A 15,381-nucleotide genomic window follows, 5' to 3' on the forward strand; every position below is an offset into this window, starting at 1 on the left:
AATGTCAGGGACTGAAAGACTCAGTCACCATTAACTGATATTGTGTTTATTTCCATTCAGTTAATGTGAAACACTGAGAATAACTTCAGCCTAATATCTCCTTTTGTGTTTCACGAAAGTAAGTTATGTGGGTTTTGGAAAGATATGAGGATTAGTAAATGATGACAGAATCTATCCTTTTAAACATGCAAATCCACCATAGCATAGTGGCAACACTAGACGGCCCAGAGAAATGTAATGGCATTAAACATATTTAAATTATATCAGTTAACACATTAACTTTGGTTGCTCTTAAATACTTTTATTTAAATAATAAAATAAATAAATTTAAAAAAACATACAAATATATACTGTAAATTAAAAATAAAATCCATATATTTAAACATACTTATATACTTATATAAACAATTGTACTGTAGACAAACTGTAGAAAATGTTGAAAACACTAAAACGAAAGCTGTAGTTTTAGAGTAAAAACTAATGAAAACTGACCTGAATGGAAAGGACAAATTAAAAATAGAAATGAAAAACTAAATTGAAAACTAAAATAACCCTGGACTGAGACAGAAAGAGAGAGAGGAGAGGGGTAGGATGCTGTTGAGGTGTATTAGTATTCAGACAGAGCCTTACAGCCTGCAGAGCAAATTAATTACTACACTGTACCTGTTCTTGGCATCACAGCTTGTAAGATTGTGTACTGTATATCAGTGAAGGCAGTGGCAGAAATATCTCTTGCCATCCTGCCGTAACGCTTGTGAATTGAGCTTTCTGAAGTTGCAGAATCATTCAAAGTATTTTGTAGAGAGCACACAAGTCTAAGTCTATGCCCTTTTCCTCATGTTGAATGGAAAGCACCTTATGTAAAAAAACATTGGAAAAGTCACATGGAGCATGAAGTGGCTATTCCACATATTGCTAGTAGAGTGAATCTCACAAAACCTGTCAAGAATGTGTCCAGGTCATATTTTGCCTAAATATCACAGAAAGAAAAAATGCTATTAAATATTATTTAATTCTAATTATTTAAATGTATTTAATATTAAATAAAGAAACAAATAATTTTTTGCTATTAGAAAATTAAGTCTATTTTTAGGACAATAAGATTTTTCCCATTGTGACATTATTTTGTATTATATTTTATAACAATTTAATGAGAATCACAACTGAGAATAATGGAAATGATAAAAGACGCAAAATAAAACATCCGGACACTTTCCACATAATAAGAATTTTGGGGAATTGTGCTTAATTGGCATAAAAAAACATCCTAAAAATAGGCTTCATTTTCTTCTATGCAAAATATAGCCTAATCTGGGGATGAAAGGTGATCCGAATATGTTTTCGTGAGATTCATGCAGTAGCTAGTAATGACATCACATCCTTGAAAAGTGCTGTCTGTTTTGGAGGAGGACATTGCTTGGCTATTTCTAAAGACACGTAATAGATGATGTTATGCCCATGATGCACATGCTGACCCTTTATTTGACTCTTAAGGCACCCGTGTAGAATTGCTTTCACCTGTTATAGATGGTTACACTTAAAACGTATGTAGTGTATGTTTATTTTATTATTTATAAAAGTGCTCCTTGGTCTCCCCTCATTATGACATTGGCATGACTTGTAGACCACTGATACATTGCACTTTAGTCCCTACCATGTGACTACTTCTGTTTATTTTGAAATTGTCATGTGCACTTGTATTTGGCTAGCCAAAGAACAGTTGCACTTTGCAATACTGGCAATAGATGTGCTGTAAGTGGTCTGTGTTGTTTACATAATGACTGGCACAAACTACTATACTGATAAACATGATCTCTAGAGTTAGGGCAAAGTGTAATTTACTTTTAAAGAGCCATGGGCTCTTGCTGTATCATTATTAGTTTCCATCTGCTTCTTTCTCACAAGTTCTTCTATGCAAAATAATATTTCTACGTAAACCTACAAAAAATAGATCACAGCACTTGGGTCCAAGTTCACAAGGCTCAATCTCACATAGCCCAAAACTTCCACTTAAGTACTTGAAGTGTTTTGTGGTATCATTAAGGTCTAGCCTTTTTCTTGGGAGCAGACTGATTCCCATGCTCATGTTCCCCTCTTAATTTTCAACCCTGGAAACTGAGGCATTTACCAGAGTCAATTAAGAGTACAAAAATTGTGTTTGTTCCATTTTCATGGTTGTGGGCAGGAATACATTTTGTTTCTGGAATACAGCTTTATCACTTGCCATATTACCTCCAGTATGTGTATTTTTATATTTGCTTTTTTTGTTGAAAGAGAACTGATGACAAAGATGCATGTTATTCTTAGAGGTGGGTCTTTATGGTTGACTAATTGACCAGTCATCCAGCAACTGACTAAGCAAATGGTGAGGTCGATTAGTTGATCTAGTTGAGTATATATTTTTCTTTAAATATGTATGTGTTTGATATTTTTTGCAGTGATGCTTTAATTGGCGTGCTGTCATGGTGCAGTGCCTTACAGTTTGCACAGCAAAACCCTCTCTGAAAAGTTTTTTTAATGAATCCCCTTTTTAAAGCACCACTGCTACACATGCAGGTGGATATAATTTTGTCAAGACTTGTGCTGTTTTGCATGTCGTAACATGAAAAAATTGTCAATTTTAAAAACCTGTCTCAAAAAAATGTTTAACACTAGAATGCATCTTATATTAATGTCCCCTAAAAATATGTCTAATTGGGGTCAGGTAAACCACAAACCAATCTATTTATACAGGGCTTCCTTAAGACTAATTAGTTGAGTAGTCATTCTGGCAACTTGCCAATTTTTATTTTTTAAATATGTAGTTTTGCACATCCCTAAAAAAATGCATGTTATTCTGTAGTTAAAGATGAACCAACCTGTTCTTCTCTAAGTACTCCAGTTAGCATAACACTGCCATCATAAATCTACATGCCTTAGGTCAAGACCATTACTTGTGGCAGCACTCTAGAATTATGTTCGGAGTCTTGTGATGGTAGATGCAGGAACCACTGTATATTTGTGTTCGCTTGGGAAAGGGTTCCTTCTGCTTGGCTTAAACACTGCTATCTCGCCGTGCTTGCCCATGTGAAAGTGCAGCTCATCTGAAGGTTACTATAATGTAGGTCAGGCTCATGCTTTTACCAGGAGTCAGAGATTTCACTTGGCTAAGCCCTAACTAAGGGGTGTGCCCCAGCTGGGAAACGTCAATGCGTGATGCCCGTAATGCTCGTTTGGAAGTAGGTCACGGTGACCTAGTTTGAGTGGTGCGTGGCCCTGATTGACTGAGTCACCCAATGCTATCTTAGGAATGTGTTGTTGTTGCAGTTGCATGGGGTTGTGTGCCTCTGTTGTAACTAGAGGACAATAACAAGTTAGCAGTAATTGTGTTGATGTTGGGCACAACCATCTGCTAGGTTTCTTTTTATTCCAAGACAACATCAGCAAAGCAACTGCCAGACGTCGAGTTTAAATGCATATCGCAAGGCCAGGTTTGTTGCCTTTTTATTAGGACCTAATGCTTTGTATGGATGCCAGCTGTTGCATCAACTCAGATGGCCCCGACGGAGCAAGTGACCTTGACTTCAAATGGGGCATGCAGTAGGTTTTGGAATTAATCTTCTACTTGCAGTTTAGAAATGAAGGCTCCACTCCAGATATCTATTCCTCCCCATTTCTATCAGGCCACTCATTTTACACTGATTTTTCTCCTTGTGATGACAAAAATAGAATAGAATAGAAGAGCATGAAGAGACTCATGTATATAACCAGGTTTTTTGTGAAAAGATACTGTAATCACTGCTTATAAAGTTGTTCAGAAGTTTGCTACTGTCATAATATATGGGCCATTTCTCATCTTTACAGAGCTTTGATAACAAATTGCTACCAAATTTGTTTTTAAAGATTTCTTTATTGGTTTTGTTTAAACATGAGTTACTAGATATATCCTTCGCGACAAGTTAAAGAGTTGTTTTGTTTGTTTAACAGGGTTGGATGAGTGTCAGTATCGTGTTTCCTCTTCACTGGATAAGGCCAACATACTACGGTAGCCTATTGACAGAAGTATAGGATGAAGTGTTGTTGTTTGCTCAAATCAATTACTCTTCCCCACTATTTGACATATTAGATAATATGCTTTGCCAGGGAGAGACAGAACTTCAATTTTAACAGATCATATCTGATTGACCTCCCAACCAAATATTTGATAATACTTGCCATTAAATCCATGAAATGAAACTATTCCAATTATATCCCACACACATTACACTATCCATGCAAACAGCTGACCAAGCTATCAAAGATTATTACATTGGTCTCTGGAATACTTGATTCTATTTGGTCAATGGCTCCATCTAGCAGATTGATATTTCTGAGTAACAATCACACATCCAGGGATGATGACGTTAATGATGCTGTCTGTTCCACACACATGCACACTCTTTAAAACACTTATCAGAACGCCGCTTATGTGTTTACACATAAGCCACGTTCTCCAGGAGAAGCGTGAATGTGTGAAACCACTTTCTCTTAATCCCTTAAGCGGCATAAAGAAAAATGGCATCTTTCAGCAAAAACCCTGTTCGCTGAAGTGCATGTAAACGGGGTCTTTTGTCTTCTCACTTGCACAAAATAATAAAATATTAGAAATGCATTCAATTGAAATGGCTTACTGTTCTGTGAGAATATTAATGTTTGGAAGTCTGTTCTATGATCATTTGTCACTAGCAGTAGATCTACTCTTCAGGACTTTAAGAGATTATATCTAGGTAAGAGGTATCGAAGTTGTGTAGTATTTTAAGAGTTTCTCAGGCCTGTCACTCTGACACCCCCATGACCGATATTTTGATAAGGTCATTACATACCCTCCACCCCCTGTCATCCCCAGCAAAGTAGAACAACCAGAGGTGCCAATTATCAGAAGAACAAATCAACCGTAGCCATTGACCTTTACTTAGTTTGACCACAGAGCACTGACAAAGTCAGCGTTGCGTGTATACCATGATTAAGTAATTATAGCTCCATTTCAAATAGACTTAAAGCTGAAGTGTGTATTTATGTTAAAATACTTTCTCTTATCCCATCTTAATATGCTGACAACTATAAGTCAGCCATTTTTAAGTTGACACTGTGGCACTTCCCAACCAGTCTGACACTGCAACACTGGCTTATAACGTGAGTTTGGGATGGAACTGCATTTTTCCTTTTTGCAGTTCTGTTTGGTGACACTAGTCGCACAGAAATTACACACTTCAGATAAAATGTTCCAATGAAATGGGGGCTTTCACATAGAGGGGCATACAGTATGTGACTTTCACTGTGCCTTGGTGAGGTGAAAAAAAGGGTTGTGTGGCAAGTACAGCATTTAGAAAGGTGGATGCATACATAATAAATGTGTCATTCTGCAGGACCAATGGCACTGTGTGATCCAGAGGTGGTATATTTTGAGATAATGTAGTGAGAGCAACAGTGGTAACATGGCAGTGAAGGACTAAGGCTGAAGCATGTGGGTGTACTATCTCCAGGCCGTGACACAGAGAGTAGTTAGGGAGAGAGAGAGTGTGAGAGAGAGTGAGAGTTAAAGTACAGGGCACAGGTGTCGGATCTCAGGACACTTGATCTATTTCTTTAAAACTATAAACCATGAATCTATGCCTGTCAGTTCAATCAGCATGTTTGCTGCATATCATAATGTTGGCTATTTAGTTATATATGGTAACAAATACTAGTTTATTTAAAAAAAAATAATAATAATAAGGGCAAGGATCAGTAGGGACCTGACGATACAATATTTTATCAATATCTGGGTCACGATACAATAATATTGAGATTCTTTAATTAGTGTATTTCTATTTAAAATTGTGAAGTATTTTACTCACTTTTTTCTCATTCAGCTTCATTGGATTTTGGTGTTTTCCTTCCTGCTTTACCTGATCTTTAGAGTCATAGAACTACCGTAGTGCTCGGGCACATTATTATGCCTTCCCATTTAGTATAGATTATATGGAAAGACAGTTCCCAAATACCTATTAGCCATCTGTAAATGTCTAACAGTGAGTAAAGCTCTGAACTGGCAGTTCTGTAAGAATGCCTGGGCAAGAATTTTGTCAAAACATTTAATCCTCTTCAGGATACTGTTCTTTATTATTTTTTTTTACCTAATATTTGTCAAATCAATAAAAATTCTTCAAAGCTTTGTGTATTCAGTCCAAATGAGATTATGCAGGTTAATTCTTACTGCTTTTCAGTCCAGAGAGTAAAAAAAAAAAAAAAAAAAGTTATATTGAAACTCTGTGGCTTGACTTGGCAATCCCAGAATTCCCCGGCATGATTATTGCAGCTATGGTGGGACAAGAGAAACCTTTTCGAATTCCTTTCATTATATGAACAGGGTCAATCTTTTCATCAATCGTCTTGACCTTTTTGAATGTGAATTGACACTGTCAAAACATTTTGGACACATGCAAAAGCAGACCCACATTTTGTGGGCTAGTTACAGATGAAGCTTGCTAGCTTATGGAGCATTTTCATTTATCATAAACAACCTGCTGCATAAAGTTTGGCTGTAAGTCTTTTAAAATGTATCACATGAATGCCATCTTTATACATTTAAAACTGATTAGCATATGAAATGTTATATTTTTAGTGTTTTACATGCTAAAGGTTAGTTGTGTTGCTGTTAGCATACACAAATGTGTTGTATGTATGAGCATGTTGACAAATTGTTTTAACACCACATTTCTCTCTTTTGCAGGACTACCACCAATTGACCCTGTGGATAGAATTACTGGATGTGAACAGTTGTTTTACTCACAGCACTGGAACTCTGGAGTGTACATCCAGCGTCATGGAATCCCATGAGGCTGACTGCATAATGATCCTGTACATTTCTTAACAGTGGCAAGAATGATTATAAACAGCAGTCGTGCTTAGTTCTTGCCTCTTGCATGGGGGATGGCTTGTGGAGCTACATTAGGCCTTTCTCTTATCTGAAAACACAGTTTTCTGAGCTAAAAACTGTAAAGTCTCTTGGCAGAAAGTAACAGAAAACATTTCCCCTTAATTGTGGTGGCCAACCATACAAGGGACTATAGTATTGAACATGACTCATGGGGAAGAGCCTGGCCCTGAAACACACCAGGATTCTGCTGTATTAACATATTTGGAAGGCTTACTCATGCATCAGGTAGCAGGAGGACAGGGTGCTGCAGCAACACAAAGTGGCAGCCAGGAGCAGAGGAATAAGGAGGGGACAGGGCATGCACAGGCTAACTATGGCACTCAAAAGGAAAAGAACCAAAAAAATTCTCACTGCGGAGCCTCGCAGCACCTTAAAAAGGCCCGTCTACTCAACTCAGAGGCCTGGACAGAGAATGAGATTCAACAGAGATCAGCACCCCCTGTTCCACTCAATGGGCAAAATGAAGACCACCACGGTGGTCAGAATGGCTCCTCGCAGAATAAAGGAGAGAGTACACTTCTAGCCAGTTTGCTCCAGTCTTTCAGTTCTCGACTTCAAAATGTGACCCTGTCGCAGCAGATTATCCAAGGCTTGAGGCCACAAGATGCCGCTTGCCAGGTAAGCAAGCCTGCACAAGAGGAGAGGGCAAATGGGCCTTGCCACAGACCTGCCTCGAGCCACCTCAAAGGGCTAGTGAGCAAGAACAAAATTAAGAATCACAGCAACAGTGTGCCTTATCAACGTAGACGGTCAAGCCAGGAAAGTTTTTCGGAATCTCCCAAGGCACGGAAGAGGAGTACTCCTTCCCCATCCCCAGAATCTTTTTCTTGTACTGAGCGCCTAAAAGCTGTAGCAAACCTGGTAAATATCAGATCAAGCCCTGCTCCATCACCCAAACCAAGTGTTGTCTGTAGTCAACTGGCTCTCTTGCTCTCCAGCGAGGCTCACTTGCAGCAGTACTCACGAGAGCATGCCCTAAAAGCCCAACTATCTGGACGAGCAGCCAGTGAAAGACTTTCAGCCATGGCCACACAGCAGACACAAGATAAGAAACAGTCTACCACTTCCAGCCAGACTCATGGACTAAGCCTCTTACACACCCAGAATGGGATACCTTCACAAATGTCAACAAGCTCCAGCAGACAGAGTCCAAGCCTAACTTCAGGGCAAAAAAGGCCAGAAGGTTCCATGCAGACAGGACATCACTTCAGAGAGCGACGACCTTTTGAGAAACAAGGCAGACCATCACAGAATTGCAGCAGTCTCCTTCTTCAGCTTCTCAACAGCCACAACACATCACAGCGAATTCATGGGCAAGGTCACTTGAAAGATGATCTCAACACCTTTGGCCCTCTGGGCTCTCCTCTTTTTTCAGACAGCGAGCACTCGAACCCTGACAGTAGTCTCACAAAAGACAGCAGTGATGCTGAGAGCACTTACTCTAGTTGCTCTCCTATTGACCTGTCTCTGAAGAACAGAACACATGTACAGACACCAGTATCTACTTCATCCTCACCTGCATTGGACAGGGTCCCAGAGTCTTCGTTGAACAGGTGGACGCCTGATAGTCCACCTGTCAAAGTTCCCACAGATCACAGGGAGGTGGACGCCTGTTCAGAGATGAAACCTCATCACAAGATCACTCTTTTACAGTTACTTTTGGATCACAAAAATAATGAAAGCGTAAACAAAGGTCTAGATAATCCAGATTTGCTGCGAGCTGTAATCCCCAAGGTCACTAGTGCATCCACAAGTAGCCAGAGTGTTTTCAGTACAACTAGGTGTAAGGACACAAGTGAACTTGGCTCAAACTGTGGATTGAATTGTAGAAGCCCCAAACCCTTGCCAATGTTCTCCCAAAGCCGGGACTCGAATAGCAGTGCATCTCCATATACCCTTTATGGGTCTCCCCATTCACAGTCTGTGCCCTTGGATCTTTGTAAAGCTAAACCACCAACAAGTGATATAAGAGTTAAAGAACCAGCTTTTAGTGCTAGTAAATTGTTACAGGATTTAGCTCAGTGTGGAAAACAAACCCCAACCATTTCTCCTCCCGTGAAGGCACCTTTACCCCCTATCAAACTCATGACGCAAGAGCTGAAAGTTAACCATCCTCCAACTTTACTGGGGAGACTCACTGCACCTATTCAGAGAAATAACAACCCGTTGTGGGAAGAGGCCAAGGCAAAAACTTCAACTTTGCCTGAGGCAACACAGCATGTCGCTGAGATTGAGAATCTGCTTGAGAGACGCACAGTTCTACAGCTTCTTCTAGGGAATGCTCCTCCGAAAGAAAAGGTTAGCAGTAAACGAAAACGAGAATATGGAAAGAACAATTCTATGGAAAAACAGATAAATCAGGCAATAGACCAAGGTACAGCAAACGGTCCTTCAGTGGACATTTCATTCAAAACTGAGCCAGTAGAAGGAGGTCAAATGATTGACTATAAAAAAATGTCAAAGCAATGCCAGAATGTAATGATAAAGCCTAGAAAAAGCACCAGTTATCTTGCTCATGAAGACATCAAGCAAGAACCATTGTCCCCAGAGGCTGTCTACAGAGATGGTCTTCTTTGTCATCTCCTAAAACAGCGGCCTTACAAAACCGTTCAGTCAAACAAGTTAGAGGACATAAACAAGGGTTGTATAAAGGAAGAATTGGTGGAAAAACAGGGACCAACAATCCCAAAGAAGCAGAAGTTTTCGGTAGAATTAGAAGATCATAACACATCAAGTCAACAGGGCAGGGATTTAGACCATTCTGATAGTGTAAACGACAAAAGTGGTTCTGCCGCTGGAGGCCTAGAGACCCAAGAGGCCAGTGACCCTTCTAGTCCCCCAGAGGCAGACGGTCCACCAGCTAGATTTCCACCATTTGAGTCTAATGAAAACAGAGGTTTCAATGTTCTAAAGCAGCTGCTGCTTTCAGACAACTGCTTAAAGGATTTGTCTCAGCCATGGGGTACATTCAGTTCATTGACACATACTGTGCTGAATGGGAATACAATCAAGCAGCCATGTATTGATGGTGAGCTTCAAAACTTTCACCAAAGTTTGAGGCCCAGCAATGCATCTTCTAAGAGAGCAAGTGGTTACAGACCTAAATCTCCCCAGGAGACAAAAACTGATAATGCCACAATAAAGGACTTGAAGGGCTCTACAAGGATGGTTAATGGAGACGATCAAACACAAAAATATGAGTCAGACTCACCTCGGTTTACCAAGACTAACCCTATTTTGTACTATATGCTCCAGAGGAGCAATGCACATCTGGTTAAAGAGGGGGAGGAGCTGGAAGCAGGCTCAAGACAAATGCAGACAAAGGTAAAAAATGAGTCATCAAGTGATACTGAGTCCTTTGAACTTTAAAACTGATCACAATTCACAGAATTACAATGGAACACCTAGTTGTGACTCCCCACGGCTAAACGGGTCATTGAAGAAATGCTAGTTTTGAGACTGAACCAGAATCTGTGCTACATATTCACACTTGCAACTTTGTTTAAAATTGGGCCATCTAGCATTTTTCCATGTTAATTACATTTCATTTAGTTCACAAAGAGACCATGTAACCAAAGTTTATTTAAATCACGCTACTACCCAAGTTAAAACCATCAAAATAAATACATGTTTTCTATGAAAGGTGTGTGTGTAACAGAATTGCCCTTGTGTATTTGTAACAATATCAGTTCTCAATCCATTTTCCACACATGGTTAGACTTTTGGCCACAGGCAGTAAGTTATGATGCACTGATGCACATGATGTATAAGCAGATTGTGCCTCAGCCTTTGTGAGTGAATATCTTCTCATTTAGAATGGAAAAATGGAGAGAGAGAAATAAAAGTGTATTCTTTTGTCTATGCCAGGAAGTCTTTAAATGTCATAGCCTTTATACAAACATTCAAATCAATGAAATCTGTTGCCTTTTATAAAAAAAAAAAAAAAGAGAGATGTATCTCTTTTTGGCTCTGTGTTGTTCAGATAAACTGACAGCAACTTTAAAGCTGTATATTCATGAACATATTTGGGTAAGATGGAATATGAATCCATCAGTATTAAAACATGGTATCTTCATATCGGTATGGTATGTGAAGTGTGTATACTTTATTATTGATGTCCTCTTTCATTTCTGTCTCTCGCTCGCTCGCTCCCTCTCTCTCTGAAAATTTTTTTGTTGTGTGCTTTATTGTTTATTCTGCTTCTTAGCATTTACCTGTGTCAAGACAGTGATCAATTTCTACAATACACTAGAAGATGATGAATGGAAAATCAAAAAAAGCTACAACAAATGACTGCTCTCTTTTTCATATGTTTTGTATACATGTATTTTAAGAACTGGTCTTGGTATTAGCATGTGTCATAAGATGTTTGTTCTATTATGCAAGAGATTGTTGCATCAACTTAAGACAAATCAACCCAATCACAGCTGTCCGTCTCAGCAGTCTGTTATTGTAATGGAAGAATTGATCTACTAAAGGGAGTGTTGTGTTAAGGCCATTCCCACGAAAATGTTTGCTGATATATTTACAGTCTTACGTTTGACATATTGACATGTTATTTTTCATCAATCTTAAAAGACTCGTTATAAACTATATGTACATAGCATAATCTTTGTGAAAGACAGTTATTTTGTATGAATGAAAAGAAAAGCATTTTAGTTTTGAAATTTCTTAAAGAGACTTCAAAGTAAATGCCATGTGAATATGTATATATTTTAGAGGGTGATTTTTTTTTTTTGTCCTTCTTTTGCATGTGTATCCTGATGAAACTATGATAATCTGTTCTGCAACATCTTGTGTTATGTCAGATATTTAAAAGTACACTGCTGCCTGTTGCATGCAAATGCATGAGAAGGTTCCTATGTATTACTGGACATGGGGAAAGTCAAAGTCTTAATCATATATATATATATTTTGCCATGGAGCCCAATACATAAAATGTGATCTGTATGTTTGTCATGAGAAATGGACTGCTGGTCAAACTGTCTGAACTTTTACAACAAATGTGCATATGAAGATATTTATTTTGTTTTTACTCAATTTTATTTTGTAAATGGTGAAAACAGGTTAGAATTCATGTTCTGTACTCTACAGTACACTGATGCTTCAACGACTTAAATTGGTTTTAAAATATTGTGTTTATGCAGGTTAAGTAATATGAGTATTATTGTGTTTCATTATTTTGAAAAAATATAAATATATTTCATTTGGGTGTTTACTTGCACAGATTTTGAATAAAGTTCTGAAATGCACAATCAGAATAAACCTGTTGTTTATGTCTCACTCAGGGATTTCGGGAATCTTCAAAGTATTTTGTTGTTGATTTTACCTACAGTGTATCCACATTGTTATTCTGGCAATTCAATCTAATTGAATCCTTCTAAAAGAAAGTTTTAGGAATTTAAAAGAAACAGAATAATGCTAAATGAATAAGAAATAAATAAGGTTTTGCACCATTTCTTGGTCGCTAATCAAATAAGCAAATTTGTGAGATTGAGTTATTTAAATGTCAGATTTCTTTGCTTCCGCTGAAGCACACAAGATGCTCTTTGGAACATTCTCAAATTATGCTGGGATAACATGGGATTATCAGGTTTCACAAAAAAAACTTGTGGAGTCCATGCCATCTAGAGTGCATGCTGTCATTAAAGCAAAAAGGACATAGTAAATACTTAGAAATCCTAAAATTCCTATTAACTTTACAATTCAAATTCATATAAATTTTTGAAATGCTTATCATTTTCAAAGTGAACTCCTATTGACCCAAGCATAGTACTTAAAATGAGTTATGTTAGCATAACACCTCTCGCAGGGTATATAACCCATGCTTAAATGAGCTTACATTCGTCAAATGGAAGTAGGAAGATGTGTTAGAGCATGTTGGAAGTACATGAAAACCTTGTCTTTGGTTGACTAAACCTTGCAGCTGACCTAAATTTTATCTGTTGGGCCCTGAGTCATGACCTTAATTCCTGCTGGTTGTGGTGACATTGATGTGAGAGGAAGTGATAGGGCAGAGATGACCTCGTGCATCACTGGGGCCAACTTCAAGGCAGATCAGTGGTCTGTAAAAAGGTATCCTGGAAGAAAGGGACACTCTGCAACAAAGAGCAAACCGCCTCAGGCCAACAGGGTTGCTTTTTCACAGGAAATGGAGGAGAAAAGTCCAAATCTCTCACCTTCTGCTCACTCAAATATTCATACATTTAGTCAAAAGTTTTTTCTAAGATCAAAATGTACATGCATACACACTCAGTGACAGACAGCTGAGTATGAGGGTTTTTAACACTCAAAGCTGGGAAAAGCACGCAATGCTGTTTTTGAATATATTTCTTTTATGTTTTTCTCCAAAACTAGGTCATATAATACAGGCCTACACCTCCTTAATGTGTCTGAGTCAAAGTGAGGGGGGTAAGGGGGCTGAAGTGTTAGCTGATGGGATTAAATTTAAAGCAAAAGCAGGTTTTTGAGTCGTACAAGAGCGTGATCTGAAATGTATTTAGAATAAAAAAAATAAAAAAAGATCAATTACAATATTTTTTTACAAAAAATGGTTTAATATTCTTGTAGATCGCCTTTTATATTTTTGCTGTTTCATTTGTTTTGTAATTGTTAACGGTTATTTGCTCACAAGCCTATAATAAGCTGTTTAATAGCAGGTTCCATTGTGGGGCATGTTCACAAGGGTCACAAAAGGTCAACGTCTGTTCAATGAACTGTATGTTTTTTTTTTTTTTTCTTGGGCAATACTAGTGGAATTGTTTGAAAGCTTTTTTGTAGCTAAGACTAAGATATGTGCCAATGTAGAAATTCACTTAAAAAAAAAAAAAACTACCATGAGAAATATATTCGTTGGAGTAAAAATTGTGACAAATAGGCACAGACTTTCTACCTCAACCTGAACAACTAGAAGATACTGTCAGAAGGGTCTGTAAAACAATGGCATCACTGATTAAATGGAGGACACTCTTCCCATTCCTGCTGAGTTTCTTTCACAGATCCTCTCCCTCGTAATTGGACAAGAGCTTGCGTGCATTTTTGATGGATCAAAGAAACTTGCACAGTTGGCATGAATTCGCTGATGTGGAACAATACATATAAAGTGTGCTCTGCTTGGTGGATGATAGCTAATGACCCTTGTGCTTAAGCGGGAAATTCTAAATCATACCACAGATTTATGGCTCTCTGAGCTCCTCACTTTGAATACAGCTTCCTGGCACGCTCGAGCGTGCCTCCCATCCCCAAAGTCTCCACCTAAAAAGTCACTAACCTTAAAGGGACAGTTCACCCAAAAATGACAAATCTGTCATCATTTACTCAGCCTCATGTTGTTCTAAATCCATATGAATTTCTTTCTTCTGTGGAACACAAAAGGAGATGTTAGGCAGAATGTTAGCCTCAGTCACCATCAGTGTTGGGTAAGTTACTCAAAAATAGTAATCAACTACAAATTACTAATTACTTATCTAAAATTACTGATTACTTAATGGAAAAGTAATCACATTACAAATGACTTTTTTAGTTAATTTATAAAAACAATTCACAGAAAAGTTTTTGTTTTTCTGCTCAATGGGCCTCATTCATGAAACTTTTGTAAATATGTGAGTAAATTCAGAGTAATTTGCATGTAAAATGGAAAAATTCACAAACGCTTCGTACTCCCCAGATTTGTTAGTAAAACATGCGTATGTAAGTGAATTCCAAACCTTCGTAAAGAGGGGGCGTGTGCATGTTCATTCACAATTATCATAATCCACGCCCATGAGAACGCCATATAAGGAAGGTGCCAGACTAGCTAGTAAATGCTGTTTACACCTATGCGGAACAGTTATGAAATGATTTTCATCACTGAAATGCTTCCACAATGTAAAATTTTGATTTAGCAAGTACAATAGTGTCTCAAATTAAGTGAGGACTTAAATGTCATCGCATGTTTTTGCTGTCATATGACACTCTTTTGTGAATTAAACAGTTCAAGAAGTCAATAAAAAGGGTTTGACATGAGTGTAAAAAAATTTCAGTTCACGTCAGCAGGAGGATGTTCACAACCATTAAACTTCTCTGGTTCAGTTTGCAATGCATCGCCAGCATCATTTGTGAAACTTCTTAAGTAAATCATGATGGTAACAGTGATGTACTTGCAACTGGAAGAATCTTAAGAGAAATTAATAGAATGCCTGAAAAGATCTTTGATCGAAACGCTGTATGATACTACAGATTTGCAAGCTATACGACAGTGTGCGGGCTTTTCCTATTTTTCCCAGTTGTTTTGTGTATGCTTCTGCCCGTGATGTGTTACTTTATTGGTTTAACAGCAATAGTATTGACCATACATAATCAACTGAATGCGATTTACCGATGCCTTTAAATTATGAAACCTAAAATATAGAGCTCATATATATATATATATATATATATATATATATATAAAATACATTTAAAAA

At 37.9% G+C, this 15,381-nt stretch overlaps 1 protein-coding gene across 2 annotated transcripts in view; it reads left to right on the forward strand.

Moving 5' to 3' along the window:
- nrip1a (nuclear receptor interacting protein 1a) overlaps positions 1-12,217 on the forward strand; it is a 60,187-nt gene extending 47,970 nt beyond the window's left edge. For both annotated transcript variants that reach the window (XM_051664852.1, XM_051664854.1), the window contains exon 2: positions 6,731-12,217. In XM_051664852.1, coding sequence (XP_051520812.1) covers positions 7,079-10,306 — 3,228 coding nt within the window. In that variant the 5' untranslated portion in view covers positions 6,731-7,078 and the 3' untranslated portion in view covers positions 10,307-12,217. The remainder of the gene's footprint in view (positions 1-6,730) is intronic.
- The last annotated feature ends 3,164 nt before the right edge of the window (positions 12,218-15,381 follow it).

The sequence above is a fragment of the Myxocyprinus asiaticus genome, chromosome 31 (assembly GCF_019703515.2).
Source record: "Myxocyprinus asiaticus isolate MX2 ecotype Aquarium Trade chromosome 31, UBuf_Myxa_2, whole genome shotgun sequence".
Taxonomy (NCBI): Eukaryota; Metazoa; Chordata; class Actinopteri; order Cypriniformes; family Catostomidae; genus Myxocyprinus; species Myxocyprinus asiaticus.